The sequence below is a fragment of the Brassica napus genome, chromosome C3 (genome assembly GCF_020379485.1).
Source record: "Brassica napus cultivar Da-Ae chromosome C3, Da-Ae, whole genome shotgun sequence".
In the NCBI taxonomy this organism is placed as follows: domain Eukaryota; kingdom Viridiplantae; phylum Streptophyta; class Magnoliopsida; order Brassicales; family Brassicaceae; genus Brassica; species Brassica napus.
In genome coordinates, this window is record NC_063446.1 from 73,127,713 (window position 1) to 73,139,642 (window position 11,930).

An 11,930-nucleotide genomic window follows, 5' to 3' on the forward strand; every position below is an offset into this window, starting at 1 on the left:
TGGGAGCAAAAGTTCTCCCACTAAACTCATTAAAGTTGTTTGCGTTCATTAGCTTAACATATTCCTTAACATACAAGTAATATGTTGGTCGCTTAGGTTTGAAATCATACAAGGCTGAAAATGTTACAGTACTAACAAATGGACAAGACTTCTATCAATGTTCTTGTAACTCTTTATTAACATTGTTCAAAGAGAAGCTTTTATCATTGCAGAATATCGTACGGTCAAGATGAAAGCTGACTAAGATTTTGACTTTCTATAAGGGCCAGACTCTCAGCCCATTAATAGCCTATGATTAGGCTTTCTGAATGCTACGTTGTATATATACTGGAATTAGGTTTTCTCCCGTGATTGATGTACCATAGACCAAGGTAGGAAAACACGACCGAAGCGTAACGCGTAACGAGTTACGACCGAAGGAGAAACTTGATCCAAAAGATACGACGACAAAGCTGGTTTAGTGATGTACGCACAGAGGAGGAAGTGGTCGGCGGAAGAAGAGGAGGCGCTTCTCGCCGGAATATGCAAGTACGGTCCGGGAAAGTGGTCTTATATTATCAACGATCCTGAGTTCAGGGCTCAACTTTCTAATCGCACTAACATTGACCTCAAGGTACATACACATTCAACTACCGTTCTTTAATTTCTATACACATTGAAACTATATAACTTATATGTGTTTTAAGAAAAAAAAACTATATAACTTATGTGTATATTTATGCTTTGTTGTCTACTCTTTTCTCTTGTGCAATTTGAAGGACAAATGGCGTAATATGACTATCAAGGAGGAAGCGAAGACTTTAGTTAATAAGATATGAGCAATGAATTTAGGTTTGTTAGACTCGGCCGAGGTTTGATTCTTTTGCAACATTTTATTCTTCTAAGAAAATAATGTTCTTTGGTTTCTTTAGTTTATTTATTGTTTTCTAGCAGCTTGTGCTGAAGGTTTATCTGACATCTTACATTCCTCAATTTTATCTTTCTAAGAGCCCTTGGTCGTTTTTATGGATACAAAAGCTAAGTTTTGACCTGAACAGTGAGTTTAATTGCTGAGTCAATACTAAACGGATGGAAACAAATGGTTATGATCTAAGATTAGCTCTATCTGAAAATGAGTCGATGACTTCAAAACATTCTGATGCCATTTTAATTACTTAACATTTACCAACCGCCTTTGTTGCAACTTCATGTGTTGAGCTCAGATACTCTGCAACTTTACAAAATGGTTAAGAAAAGGACGTAATTGCTTCAAATTCACTTATTCCTAACGTTTTGACTCCCAAGCATGAATATCCAAAAATATGATTAATTTACTCATATCAAGACTTTAATTAATTACATTAGATCTTTCAAGAAAAATGAAGAAACTTTGAAATAAAGAACACGGGGTGTATATCAAATTATCAATATTCTTATGAGGTACAACAATAGATCCATGATCCATCTATAAAACTGATTTTGTTCATTGCCTCATAGTTATAAATCTTGATTCAATAATTCGTTCCATCAAGAGGCTCAGAGGTTAAATACTAATCCGCGATGAAGATGTATGAATCGAAATGTGATTCCATTGAAGAATAAAGAATACAAAGCTGATGAGCTGAACTCATTGCTCTAGAAGAGCCGATTGTAACAAACTACTTTTTCATTATAATTATAAAATGTAACTATAATAAATATTCAAGTATACTGTATCTTGTGATGTTTTAACCCCCGGGTGTTGTTTTGATCTTTTCTGTAAGCAAATTTAATTTGCCACCAATCTTTCTTTACTCCGTAATAAAAAAGGAAAACAAAGGGTAAAATCGGAAAATCCTAAATTGAATAGAAAAACAATTTCCAAAAGAAAACCCTAAAACACCACGAGAGATAAAAAAGGGGACTATATAAATACACGTTTTATCCTCTCTCTCTACCTCCTCTGTCAATCGATTTTGCACTTTCTCTCTCTCTAAAACTCTTTGTTTCATCTCTTGGGTTCAGATCCGAGTTCGGAAGGTTTCCAAGCACTCCAAAGCCTTTCACTTTTGCTCTTAAAGCTTTCATCTCTCTCTCTCTCTCTCTCTCCCACACAACTCAAACTCAAGGTTCGGATATATCTCTTTTTCATTATACTTTCTCTGTGTTTGGTTTTGGATCTTATCTGATTTAATGTCTTTGCTATTAATTTTGCCTCGGACTCCTTCTGGGTCCAATTAGAACTTTTTCAATTTGATCTATTACAATCTGTGCTTCGTCATGGGCCATCGTTACATTAATCAGTTAGTATCTCGATTTGACGTTAAGCTGATTATAATAACATAGTACCGATATTAATATCACTAAACCCGTCTTTAAATCATCCAACTAGTTTGGCTATTCTGTTACATTCTTAGTTTAAGCTGAGATTTTAATACTAATATAACTAACACCACCTCTAATCATCCATTAGCTAGCTTTATTTTTCAGCACTTAAAAGTTGTTATATGATTCTATGGAGAGAGAGATATACATTTTTTGGATGGTATCTATTTATAATGGATGAACCATAGACTCGTTTCTCTCCTGACATTATATTATTCAGATATTAATGCTTGCTTTCTTCTCCACGTGGAATTTCAAGTTTGGCTATTCTGTTACATTCATAATGATTTTTGGTTTCCAATTATTATATACTTTTATGGAGAGAGAGAGAGAGAGAGATATGTTTGAATGGTATCTATTTATATTGGATGAACCATATGATTGTTTCTCTCCTGACATGAATATATATATTCAGATATTAATGCTTGTTTTCCTCTCTTCATGGAGTTTCAAGTTTGGCTATTCTGTTACATTATTCCTTCCTTTTCCTGAAAATTGGATTTGTTAATGTGTGTGTTTATTATCTTTAAGATATTTTGGTGGTGTGTGTGTTTATCTAAAGTGTTATCTTTTGTGTGTGTTTGTTATAGTCATGGCAGGATCAGCACCAGAAGGCACACAGTTTGACACGCGTCAGTTTGATCAGAAGCTCAACGAAGTGCAAGTCTTTAACATCTTTGATCTCTACTTGTACCCTTGTGTGATTTTGCTGTATTTGGCTAATTGTTATCTTTATTTTGGTGCAGCCTGGAGGGACAGGACGAGTTCTTCACCTCGTATGATGAGGTCCATGAGAGCTTTGATGCCATGGGTCTCCAAGAGAACCTTCTTAGGGGCATCTATGCTTATGGTAAGTCAAGAAGAATCATCACAATAACATCTTTTTTTGTCTTTCTTGTTAGCTTTATCTAATGTGTTGTGCTCTCTCTAGGTTTTGAAAAGCCATCTGCTATTCAGCAAAGAGGAATCGTACCCTTTTGCAACGGTCTCGACGTGATCCAGCAGGCACAGTCCGGTACCGGCAAAACCGCCACTTTCTGCTCTGGTGTCTTGCAGCAGCTCGACTTCACCCTTGTCCAGTGCCAGGCTCTCGTCTTGGCTCCAACCAGGGAGCTTGCTCAGCAGATTGAGAAGGTCATGCGTGCTCTAGGAGACTATCTTGGCGTCAAGGTCCACGCCTGTGTCGGTGGAACCAGTGTCCGTGAGGATCAGCGTATCCTCCAAGCCGGTGTCCACGTCGTGGTGGGAACACCAGGTCGTGTGTTCGACATGCTCAGAAGACAGTCTCTTCGCGCTGACTCCATCAAGATGTTTGTTCTTGACGAAGCCGATGAGATGCTCTCACGCGGGTTCAAGGACCAGATCTACGACATCTTCCAGCTCCTCCCGCCGAAGATCCAAGTCGGTGTGTTCTCGGCCACAATGCCACCGGAGGCTCTCGAGATCACGAGGAAGTTTATGAGCAAACCGGTGAGGATCTTGGTGAAGCGCGACGAGCTGACTCTCGAAGGTATCAAGCAGTTTTACGTGAACGTGGAGAAGGAAGATTGGAAGCTGGAGACTCTTTGCGACCTCTACGAGACGTTAGCCATCACTCAGAGCGTCATCTTCGTCAACACTCGTCGCAAGGTGGACTGGCTCACGGATAAAATGAGGAGCCGTGACCATACGGTGTCGGCTACTCACGGAGACATGGACCAGAACACTAGAGACATTATCATGAGAGAGTTCAGGTCTGGTTCTTCGCGTGTGCTGATCACGACTGATCTCTTGGCTCGTGGGATTGATGTGCAGCAAGTGTCTCTGGTTATTAACTTTGATCTGCCGACTCAGCCTGAGAACTACCTTCACCGTATTGGTAGGAGTGGGAGGTTTGGGAGGAAAGGTGTGGCGATTAACTTTGTGACGAAGGATGATGAGAGGATGCTTTTTGATATTCAGAAGTTTTACAATGTGGTTGTTGAGGAGCTTCCATCGAACGTAGCTGATCTTCTTTGAAGAAGAGGAAGAAAAAGGTTACTTGGTTTGCAAGTTTCTTATTTGACTTTTGACCCATCTCTCTCTCTCTTTCTGAATCATCTCGAGACCAGTTTTTTATTTATTTCTAGTATTCAACCAACTCTTTCGAACATATGTTGTTTCTTCTGACCATTTTTCTTTTTTAATCTCATGCAATGTTTACCTAATTTTCTTGTTACGATGCACAAATCATTCTTGATTGATCAAAAAAAAAAAAATTTTGGATTGATCCACTTACATATATTCCTTCAAATTAAAGTACAGCTACTTTTAATCTAATTCAGCCAAATCAAACTAATTTGGTTTTTCATTGCATTAATTTGGGTTTTCATGTTAGGTAAGTATATTTTGATTTTTTAATAATATGATTTTCGTTAATTTAGGAAAAATAAAATTAGAAAAAATAAAGTGATGATCTAGTACGAAATAGTATAAATACATAATGATAAATTTTAAAAGATAAAATTATTTCTTTACTTTAATGCCAAGATTATTTTTGTAAACTTTCTTTTTTATGAAATCACATTACATATAAAAATATTTTCGTTTTAAATTTTATAAATGTATTTTATTATAAATGTTATTTGGAAAATATAAAACATAAATTAAAATTAAAAAGAAAAAGAAAAACCTTTGTATTCATTAAAGATATCTTAATTTATTTATTTAAATTAATTTTTAATAATTTGAGAAAAAATGATTTCAATAAAATACTTATTACTTTTAAAATATAAATTATATTATTTAAAATTATCTTTTTAAAATGGATATTTTTTTTTAACTTTTAATCAAAGATTGGTAAGTCTCAATGATTTAATAACTTTTTGTTACTTAAACCTCTTATCTTTTTCAAACTAAAACTCCCCAACCTCTCTCTAATCTCTTTAATCTTGAAAATACCAAATTTTACATTAATTTCTCATTTTTTGTGTCATGTCTTTCTTACTAATATATCTTGTTTTTCAACATTTTTTATTACATGTTTCTCATCTTCCACTCATTTAAAGGTAGATCTATAAATTCTGGATATGCATTTTTGTGATGTTTATAAAGGTAATCTAGCTCATTTTCTATGTTTTGAAGTCATTTGAACGTTTTTGGATATACAGATTTTTTAGATCTGAGTCAGACTTTGGAATACTTCTAAAAGACTTCTAGGAAGTATTATCGGAAGTCTTTTAAAGAATGCACTAGAAGACTTTTCAGATCACTCTCCCTGGAAGTCTTCTGACAAAGTTTTCTCCAATGTGTAGTGGAGTCCAAATGTATCTTTGCGAAGGAATATTCTCTAACTTTATGTGTAATAATTTTGTTTATGATATGTTTAGTGATTTGTATGTATACTTTTTTTTGTTGTAGATTCTTTTGTAAATTTAAAGAGATGCTAATGAAAAGAGACCGGTAAATATGTTCATGTCTACACTCTTATTTTGCCAAAAATACTTGACATTATTGAAGTTATTGATACAACTTCAATAGCAAAACACAATAACACAAAAATTTAGTTAAATTTACTAAAACTAAGGAGAACACTTCTCAAGAAAATTTAATCAGATTCACAAAAAATCAAACATTACATAAGTTCAAATATATAACACTTTCAATAGAAGACTTCTCAGAATACTTCTCGGAAGTTTAAACGAAAATTAAAACATATGAGAAGTCTTCTCGAAAGACTTAAATTTTAAGCGGAAAATTCAAATATAAGTGGGAAATTAAAATTTATGCGGGAAACTTAAATTTTATTTTAAATCTTAAAAATTATATCTTATGATCTAAGAAAACACATTAAGCCACATGAGTTGATATTCTTGAAATTACTTAACACTTTTGAAAGCTAAAAACATATGTTGAAGTTGAAAATACAAGTTTTACAAAAACTTACATAGAAGACTCCCCCGAAAATCTTCTCTCATTAGTTAGAAATATTAATAAACATGAAAATTACTAACCTCATAATTATCACTAATTAAGTTATGAATTTTATTTAGGAGTCCCAACATTGACTAATATACATGAATTAATAAGAGCATTATAAAGTTTTTTTTTAATTTTAGAGAAAATAAAAATTTATTAAACATTGACCTAGAGACTTCTTCTCCAAGAAGACTTCTAGAAGTCTTCCGACATAAGGCTTCTTGGAAGTCTACCATTTAAGTCATTTTCCCAATTGCAAATTTACAAACTGAAAGTCTTATTTTTTTTGTAAATATTGGTTTACTTTTTTGGTTTTGAAAAAAAAAATCTCAAAAATGTCAGAAAAGACTCTCGTGGAAGTCTTCTCATTTCTTTGTTTTTAACCAAAAAAGTTTGAAGACTTCAAGAAAATCGTCTTTAAAAAACACAAAGAAAGTCAACTGTAAAACTAACATATGCATTGATCAAAAGAATTTTCTACTCTTCGCGAACAGATCTGTAAAAATTCAAAAATCAGTCTTAGATCAAATGAGGTTCATGTTTACTTTCTTCAAACATCATTCTTAGTGAAAGTTAGTTACCCACTAGTTCTAGACCAAAAATCATGAACTTGAGTAATTCTAATAAACTTATAAATTGTGAAATAAAAGTTGGGATGAAATAAGAGAGAAACTGAAAGAGAAATGGTTTGTGTGTGTAAAAAATAAGAATATAAAAAGGGAGATGTTGATTTTAGATGCATTTAAAGCTTGAAATTTGTTGTTCATGGTTGTTGGGGTATTGATGATAATATCAATGTTGTAAATAAAAGAGGAATATAGAGATGATTGAGTAAACAATTTCAAAAAATAATAATAATGTCATTTTCATGAATAATCCAAACTTTTAAGGTGAATAGAGAAAATGAAAGTTCCAAAAAAATCATGGGTTAATTTTTCATTTAAAGTTTTGTTTTGAGTCATTTTTGCAAAACCCCCAAAAATTTATCCATCGGCGTAATAGTTCTTGTTTTGTATTTTTGAATGTGTGACTTAATGGAAATTGGTTGGTTTTATGTATATCAAGAAATATTTTAAATTTAACCAAGTCAATTTTTTTTTATCTATCAAACAAATAAAAACTAGAAATTTTGAAAAAGATTTTTGGTCAAATTAGATCCTTTTATATCGGAATTTTAGAAGATACATATCTTAAATTAGATATGCTTCAATTTTTGATTCATCTATAAATATAACTATCCGTGTTTGTAATTTTAAAACACATTTAGTTCATTATCAAAGATGAAAAATTCTTTTCAAGCTCCGCTTATTGGTCGTGTTATGCTCACAATTCTTCTTTTCGGTTTGTATTTGCATTTGCATTTAAAATTTTATTATTATATTCTACCATTATTTAAAATTAAAGTTATTCTGATATAATATTATTTTATATACTTATATAATTTTTATATTTAATTCTATAATCTTGAGTTTAGCAATGTTCCCAGAATAATCGATGACTAAGAAAGAGATGTTCATGGTTTAAGTTTTTTCTTTTCCTATTAAAAAAAACTCTTTTTACCAAAAACACTATTTTTCTATTTTAAATATGAAAACTGAAGTTATATTTTAACTATTGTAATAACAGGAGTAACGACGATTGCCCAGAAAAGAGGACCACCATCAAAACCAAAAACTTGTTATGGGTAATTCTACTAAATAGACAATTTTCAAGTTTTGATTACAAAAATAGACCACAAGAAGGAAAATGACCAAAATGTTTCATTTAATAGGTAAAATGATCCTAATACTCTAGATATATAAAAATAAAGAAAAAATAAAGAAAAAATAATTTTTTTATAATTTTTTTTATAATTTTTTTTTATAATTTTTTTTTAATTTACTTTTTTAATTCGAAAATAATTTTTGAAACTATTTTTATAATTTTTATTTTCAAAATTTTAATATTTTTTTTTATTTTATAAAATTTTAAATTTTAAATCTCAATCCCAAATCTCCACCGCTCAACTCTAAACCATAAGGTTTGGATTAGTTAACCCTAGGGGTATAAGTGTATATTTACCTCTTTAATGAAACATTTTGGTCATTTTGATCTTTTGAGTCTATATTTGTGACATAAACTTTTTTAGTGCTATCATAGGGTATTTCCCATGTGATATATTACTCAATGTAGAGCTGAATGTACCAAAAAAGGAAAGGGGATAGTTTTTGCACTAAACAAAGCAAATGAAAGAGTGACTGCAGATGCTAGTTGTTAACCCTGATTTTTTTTATCTACATATTGAACTGAGTTTAATTGCAATTAAACTAATAAAACGGACTTGAATTACTAATCTAATTTCTAGTCTTGGACATCTAATTTATCGATGGTTGAGAAGTTAAATGTGATCTCCTTGCATATTTCACAAGTTGCAGCTAGTTCATGACTCCATTTGCAAGCCTCACGGATAATTTCGTTACCCTCGACTGCAAGATCACGTCTCTCGTTGCGAGCTTGTATAACTCAAATAATATTTATAATAATACATGCCTTTATCAAAGAAAAAAATAACAATATTATTAATTGTTGTTTGTTTTGTAGCATAATAAAGTGTATTAAGTTTCCGAACATAAATAAAAATAACAAATTTTGATATGTTGGTTGTATTTTGACTTTTTCTTCACTAAAGTGAATTGATAAAATATAATATTAGAATTAGTACCAAATTTCATGTAAAATTTGAAAATAAAAATAATGAAAAATTAATTGTTTACCGTGTAGCAATCTTATGGATAAAATGTTTTTTATTTATTTATATATTTAATATTTTAGTTCTTAGTGATTTAAAATTAAACGTACCGGTGAATATCCAACACGAAACTAATGAAATATCAATGGAAGTACACAATCATATTTCATGGGAAGGCGAGTAAAATTTTGAGAAATTGCTTGCATAATATTAAATTGGATACAAATTTTTCAAAAATACACTCAATCAAAAATATTATAATATTTAGGTTTTAAAGTTTAGTGCTTATTGTTTAGAATTTAGTAATTAGTGGGTGAGGTTGCGTTTATAATTTTTTATAAATTATTTTTAAACATTTATAAATAATTTATGAGAGTTAATTTTGTTTCTTTGTTTTTCATAATAAAACTAAGGTATTTATGAAGTTACCATGCATATAAAGTTCAAATGGCGGGGTGCTCATTAATATAGAATCAAGCCCACGCTCTGCACTAGCTTCGACTTGAGAAGAATCACAGTTAGCAACAGCCTCAAAGAGTTGTAGTATCCCATCGATAGTGATGGTGATATGTGCTGGTATATTTTTCGTACTTTCTGTGATATCTTTAGAGTAGCAGACATTATCTGCAGAATCAAATCAACCAAAGTACTATTTTCTTGTATTGAAACCAATCCACCAACCAATGGACTGATATTGTACATACGTTCAAGACAACCACCAGGTGAAAATCTTCGTCTCTAATGGGCTTTGTAGTAAACATTGAGATAAGTGATGAACACCATGAGAATAGACCACAGTTTTGAACTAGATGTCTGGCCTGGAATTTGATTGACTTCCTCGCAACCTGAAAAGTGAAAGAATTAAGATTTTTTCGCGTTGGATTAAGAGCTCAAAGCTGAAAAAGATACTACAGAAATGTGTTTTCAGAATTAGCCTTATATTAAGTTTGAAGAAGGAACTGTATGATGCAAAGTTAACATCAAGTGACATTTAGAAAAGAAAGTATCACCTGAAGGATTAGTCCTTTAGTTTCATCATCAGCAAGAGGAGTTGAGAAAAAAACTCATCATATCCTCAAGGATGGAGTTTCTAGTGTAGAGCTTAGCATCGTCATCTGATTTCAAGCCCACGCACACTAGGCGAAGTTCCCAAAGCCTCTGTGATGGAGTGAAAAGCTTTATAAAGATAGAGAAAGTGTTTAATTATAAAAATAGAGAAAGTGTTTAAGTGTTTGAAGAGAAAGAAGCTTTGTGAAAAAGAAAGATTTTATAACATAGAAGATGATTCTTATTACTTAAATGATTCTTACAAACTAAGTTACTTCTTGATGATTCAAAATGAAAGGGGAGTGGAGGTATTTATAGCCTCCAAAATACAAAATATCTTACATATTTTAATCCTAAATCTAGAGAATTCTACCATAATATCTAAGATTTTTTATTATAATTATCTAGATAATTCTATGAGAATATCTAGATTTTTATTCTAAGGAGGTGGAAGATAATTCTAGATATTGGACTAAGTTTGGACTAAAATGATTAGTAAATTATTAGCCCAAAATGTGATCCAAATCAAGTTTAACTTTCAACACCCCCTCTTAAACTTGATTTGGTTACTCCTAGCAAACTCCTCATCTTGATAAAGTCGTCTCGCTTGAGTGGCTTTGTGAAGATATCAGCTACTTGATCATTTGTCTTCACATACTCTAACTGCACATCCATCTTGGTAACACATTCTCTAATGTAGTGATAACGAGTATCGATGTGCTTACTTCGATCATGGAAGACTGGATTCTTCGCCAATGCTATTGCCGACTTGTTGTCCACAAAGATCTTTGTTGGCTCCTCTTGTGGTAGGCTCAACTCCTTTAGCAAGTTTCGTAACCAAATAGCATGGCAAACACATGAAGTAGCTGCCACATACTCCGCTTCACAAGTAGAAAGAGTGACAATTGGTTGCTTCTTTGACATCCATGTGAAAACGGTTTCTCCAATGAAAAACACGAAGCCACTTGTGCTTTTCCGGTCATCTACATCTCCACCCCAATCGCTATCGCTATATCCAATAAGCCTGTAATCTTCAGAGATAGAGTAGTACAAGCCAAAGTTGATTGTACCTTTGATATAGCGTAGGATCCTCTTAGCTGCCTTGAAATGAGTTGTTGTTGTATGCTCCATGTATCGACTCACAACTCCAACTGCGTGTAGGATGTCAGGCCTTGTGCACGTTAGATAGCGTAAGCTTCCAACTAGACTCTTAAAGAGTGTTGGATCAACACTCTCTCCTTCTTCTTCCTTTGATAACTTGACTCCACATTCCATTGGCGTGCAAACTGGATTTGAGTCATTCATCTTGAACTTCTTAAGCACCTCTTTAGCATAGCCTTCTTGAGTAATGAAGATTCCATTTTCTTCTTGCTTTACTTTTATGCCAAGGTAGTATGACATCAATCCAATGTCGGTCATCTCGAACTCCTTTGTCATCTCCATCTTGAAATCTTCAAACATAATCGGATTGTTGCCAGTGAATATTAAGTCATCAACATATAAGCATGCAATCAATATATCATTGTTTTGAGTTTTGATATAAAGTGCATGCTCATATGGACACTTGATGAAGCATTTCTCCTTGAAGTACTTATCAATCCGAGTGTTTCATGCTCTTGGTGCTTGCTTTAATCCATAAAGCGTCTTTTTTAGCCTTAAGACTTTGTCTTCTTCTCCTTTGACTATGTAGCCTTGTGGTTGCTCAATGTAGACTTCTTCCTCAAGGTCTCCATTCAAGAAGGCTGATTTTACATCCATTTGATGTATCCTCCAACTCTTTTGGGCTGCCAATGAAATGATTAGTCTAACAGTTTCTAAGCGAGCAACTGGAGAAAATACCTCATCATAGTCGATCCCGGCTCTTTGACTATAGCCT

The 11,930-nt window shown here is 32.6% G+C and overlaps 1 protein-coding gene and 2 non-coding genes across 3 annotated transcripts; all 3 read left to right on the forward strand.

The window, feature by feature from the left end:
• The first annotated feature begins 1,859 nt into the window (after positions 1-1,859).
• On the forward strand, positions 1,860-4,529 carry LOC106453412 (eukaryotic initiation factor 4A-1-like). The gene is made up of 4 exons (XM_013895664.3): positions 1,860-2,087; positions 2,934-3,003; positions 3,090-3,193; positions 3,275-4,529. The coding sequence occupies exons 2-4, from the start codon at positions 2,936-2,938 to the stop codon at positions 4,339-4,341; spliced, it is 1,239 nt and encodes a 412-aa protein (XP_013751118.1). The 5' UTR covers positions 1,860-2,087; positions 2,934-2,935; the 3' UTR covers positions 4,342-4,529.
• LOC125584907 lies at positions 2,514-2,623 on the forward strand. Its single transcript, XR_007321811.1, has one exon. It is a non-coding gene; the product is annotated as a small nucleolar RNA snoR98 (small nucleolar RNA).
• On the forward strand, positions 2,707-2,818 carry LOC125584906. Its single transcript, XR_007321810.1, has one exon. It is a non-coding gene; the product is annotated as a small nucleolar RNA snoR98 (small nucleolar RNA).
• Positions 4,530-11,930: the final 7,401 nt, after the last annotated feature.

Excerpts from the sequence above, each read along its gene's own strand:
- LOC106453412 (XM_013895664.3), top strand. The coding sequence starts at position 2,936 with ATGGCAGGATCAGCACCAGAAGGCACACAGTTTGACACGCGTCAGTTT. Across the intron at positions 3,004-3,089 it reads GATCAGAAGCTCAACGAAGT|CCTGGAGGGACAGGACGAGT; the intron begins GCAAGTCTTTAA and ends ATTTTGGTGCAG. Across the intron at positions 3,194-3,274 it reads TAGGGGCATCTATGCTTATG|GTTTTGAAAAGCCATCTGCT; the intron begins GTAAGTCAAGAA and ends TGCTCTCTCTAG.